At 44.1% G+C, this 3956-nt stretch overlaps 1 protein-coding gene across 1 annotated transcript; it reads left to right on the top strand.

Moving 5' to 3' along the window:
* Positions 1 to 514: 514 nt before the first annotated feature.
* Positions 515 to 3436, top strand: LOC118388074 (uncharacterized). The gene is made up of 6 exons (XM_035776931.2): positions 515 to 619; positions 766 to 1119; positions 1398 to 2269; positions 2540 to 2805; positions 2942 to 3076; positions 3241 to 3436. Exons 3-6 carry the CDS (start codon positions 1897 to 1899, stop codon positions 3382 to 3384), a joined length of 918 nt encoding a protein of 305 aa, XP_035632824.2. The 5' UTR covers positions 515 to 619; positions 766 to 1119; positions 1398 to 1896; the 3' UTR covers positions 3385 to 3436.
* Positions 3437 to 3956: the final 520 nt, after the last annotated feature.

The following is a 3956-nucleotide window of genomic DNA, read 5'->3' as shown; positions in this document are numbered from 1 at the left end:
AAAAGAAGGACATGCTGTTCATGGAGAGCACCGCAGACAAGGAGATACAGCTGACGAACTACAAACTCACAGTAGAGAAGCTAATGTCTTACATCACCATCAATGAACAGATGTTCAAGGTAATGAGAATAGTTTCTACCAGAACTATATATATAGGTGTGCATAATACACTACCTTTGGCCAAAAGATTCTGTCTCCTCTCTTTCCTTTAACCACAGACGTTGAGACAACGCAGCCAGAAACTAATTTATATTTTCTCTTTGAAGGAGTTGAGAGAACATCATAGCCAGATTCTGGCCAAGCATACGCTGGAGCTTGAGGACTATGGGAAGTGGCAGGAGCAGCTATCCACAGCACAGATTCAGATCTCTGCCTCCCTGCAAGAGAAGTGCTCAGAGGTCTCTGAACTGTAGACCATCAGAACTGTGGTCAATTATATTGTAATTCAATCAATTATCTACAGTTTCCATTTCTAATTTTCTACTCTTATCAATCTTACTGTGTGTTTTTGATTAGTGCCTGGAGCATTTTGCAGTCCAAAGGGAAGGGGGGAGAACTAATCCCTGTCAGAGAGAGACTCTGGACCCTGACAACCACACCATCCCAGAGAACAGTGAAGGTGAGTGTAAGTGGTCTGTCTGTGGTCTGTAGCTGAAGTGTCATTATAAAAGACTCATAAAGACTCTTACTCTCTCATTCCCCTTTTCCTTTCTTCCTACCTCTCTTTTATTTTCCATTTCACTCTCTCCTCCGCCCTCTTCCCAGTTCCTGTAACTGAGGCTGGCCCGACCAAGTGTGAGAGGTGTCTCCAACTTTTGCAGAGGGAGAATGGCAGTCTGCTGGACAGACTGAGGGCTAGCAAGCGCCTCAACAAGACCCTGCGCAGCCAGCTGGACCTGTGCAGATCCATTATGGCTCAGAGAGAGGGGGGTGATGGACGATGTTTCTCCCCCTCCAACTCACCCACAGTGGAAGAAGAAATGAAGGAGAAGCTGCAGGAGATCTTGAGGCTGAGACAGAGTCTGAAGGAGAGCATTCAGGCAAACGGGAGGCTCCAGGAGCATCTGAAGAACCATAAGGCCCAGCAGGCAGGGACAGAGATGGGCCAGAACCACCCAGGTCAGTCAGACACAGGGATAATTATTTATTTATTTAGGGGCAAATCATAACTTGAGATGCACACTTATATTGGACGTAAATCATGCATTAATGTAAATTAAAGGTTTACACGAAAACTGGAGTTACACTAAAGTTAATTAGCCAACAAATTATTTTACAATAACTACCTAGTTATTCAAGTGGTGAACACACTTACCTTCACACTTAACTGCGTGACTGTTCAGAGGGAATAGTCAGGGGTGAACTGTTACTGTACATGCTTTTGTTCTGATGTCCAGGCGTGCATGCTGAGTCAGAGAGACTGAAGGCGTCTCTGGTTGAGACAGCCTGTGAGCTCACACAGCTCCAGAGAGAGAGTGACATGCTGAGGGAGGAGAGAGAGAGGCTGACAGAGAAGCTTGCCCGCTCTGAGGACAACAACAGGAGCCTGGAAGGCTCACTTAGCTCCACACAGGAAGAGATAGACAGGTTGGAGGAAGTAATAATAAGTATAGGAAATAGTAGGAGTCCAATCTCCAGACTCCTTCATCCCAGCCTTGACTGTTAATATTCCATTGAATTATAGCCTGGGGCAGAGTTTCTTTGGCTTGACAACGTTACTGCAGAACAGATGGCTAAAACAGAACTGTCTCTCAGCCTGATCGAGTTAGATGTTGACAGACAAATAGTAGATTTGATGTGAGTTTATTTCACTGTCTAAGGTTGAAGGGAGAACTCGATGCCTATCAAAAACAGCTCACCAACAGCAATGAGCTCCTCAAGTCATTTTGTGAGGAGATGCAGGGGTCCGAGCAGATGAGGACAGCTGCAGTCAACCCCACTGGTAATGTATACAAGAAGGTCCCTCACTTCTTCTCTCCATCTACAGTTATTCTTGCTAGATGTGATGTTGATTCTGTTGAGTTGCTACACTTTCATCCAACATCAGAGTTTGGAGGCGGTCTCCCGGACAACCCCAAGCTAAATCAACTCCTCTCTGAGATCCAGCGAATCAGAGCACAGCTTGCCGATAAGGATACAATTCAGACTAAAGCCACAGAGGAGAAACAAGCTGAGCATTCTGGTTGGCCAGAGTGCCCTCCAATGATCATCAACATCAACTATGTGGAGTGTGGAGCATCCAGGCATTCAAGCAGGAGCAGTCCTTCAGGTACAAGTAAGAACTGTGAAATGTCTCAGTGATCATTATGTATTGTGATGGTGTAAAAATAAATGGCAGCATATTTTCAATTGAAGCTTCATTGAAATGGCTTTATGTCCCTCGTATCACCATCAAGACTACACACAGTAAATGTAACACTAGTAATCAAATTAGCTTTCAAAGATAGGTTTCTGCTTAGGAAAATCAACACATTGGTTGACTTGAATGGCAAATTCAACTAAATTCAGTGACTTTATCACAACTGTTTTTATTATTCAGGGAGAAGAGATCATGCCAAGAAGGACAATGACAACCTCTCACAAAGCAGCCTTACCTCCAGCATAGATGACTCGGTCCCATCCTTATTGAACAGTAGCCTATCCCCACTGTGGGCAAATGACAAGAGCCCTAATGTCACTGGCCAGGAAGATAATTGCATCAACATGCAGAGACTGATATCAGAAGGGAAGACAATGACCAATAAGATGAGTAGGCTACTACAGGGGTGCCACAACAACAACTCCAATCCCACGTCACAGTCAGCAGTGAGTCCTTCGGAATTTGAGTGTTTCAATATTATGATTATTCATATTTTCCCCAAACCACATTTGAGAAGTTATGCTCATGTGATTAAAGCAGTGCTCCGTTTTCCTTTCATCATTTTATCTCACACTGGTGCAGTTTGATGTCACTCCGATTCAGGTGGACCAGAAGTACATCAAGCATCTCTCATCTACCATCGGTGCCTGTCATCTTCTGAGGCTCCAAGAGGGGCGTTCTCAGAGTGACTCTGTGAATTTCTCCCAGAGCCAAGAGGTAGAGATCCTCCCCATGTATCACCAGTCAGGGTTTAAATGTGAACACTGCAGCTCACCTCACATGCATTTTGTCTGAGCAACATTTTCAGTGAAAAACATAGATTTTATAACAGCAATGCATATTCTTAACTTGTATTCTCTACATGTTGGTTTTTCCCTCAGAATTTCTACTTGGAAAATCTGAAACTGAAGAATAAAATTGAGATAATGAAGAGGGAGCAATCTCAAAACAAGAAGATGCTTTCTGAGGCTGTCAAAAGACTGAGAAGAGTGAACCTGGGGAAAGTAGGGAGAGTGAGTGAATAGCAGCAAATGATCATCATTCCACTAAGCCAATCTTTGTTTCATGGATTCAAATAGAAAGAATTGGAGCTTCCCTCATCAGTCTTAATAAACGTTTGCCATTGCAATGCTGTTGTTTCTCTCAATTCTGTGTTTCATTTTTGGACAGATTAATCAATGTAGAAATGTGCCATATAAATTTGACGCACATGATAAGCTTATGCACTGATGGCGCATTCACGTGCTAGTCAGAACTAGGAAACTCCTAGTGAACAGCACATGAACGCGGCATGTAGCGATTGAACTGCTGCTCATTAAAAATATATATTTCAGTCTTGGGGGTGTGGTACGATGTGGGTGTGTTAACCGTAGATGACGGTGTGGTACGATGTGGGTGTGTTAACCGTAGATGACGGTGTGGTACGATGTGGGTGTGTTAACCGTAGATGACGGTGTGGTACGATGTGGGTGTGTTAACCGTAGATGACGGTGTGGTACGATGAGGGTGTGCTAACCGTAGATGACGGTGTGGTACGATGTGGGTGTGTTAACCGGAGATGACGGTGTGGTACGATGTGGGTGTGTTAACCGTAGAT

This window comes from Oncorhynchus keta, chromosome 9, assembly GCF_023373465.1.
Source record: "Oncorhynchus keta strain PuntledgeMale-10-30-2019 chromosome 9, Oket_V2, whole genome shotgun sequence".
Classification (NCBI taxonomy): Eukaryota; Metazoa; Chordata; class Actinopteri; order Salmoniformes; family Salmonidae; genus Oncorhynchus; species Oncorhynchus keta.
Note: the sequence above shows the minus strand (reverse complement) of the source record. Positions and strands in the feature narration are given on the sequence as shown.

What these genes read in the sequence shown, in the direction of transcription:
- LOC118388074 (XM_035776931.2), top strand. Translation starts at nt 1,897, where the DNA reads ATGCAGGGGTCCGAGCAGATGAGGACAGCTGCAGTCAACCCCACTGGT. An exon ending in AAGCAGGAGCAGTCCTTCAG is followed by an intron (nt 2,270 to 2,539) that starts GTACAAGTAAGA and finishes TTTATTATTCAG; the next exon opens with GGAGAAGAGATCATGCCAAG. An exon ending in ATTTCTCCCAGAGCCAAGAG is followed by an intron (nt 3,077 to 3,240) that starts GTAGAGATCCTC and finishes TTTTTCCCTCAG; the next exon opens with AATTTCTACTTGGAAAATCT.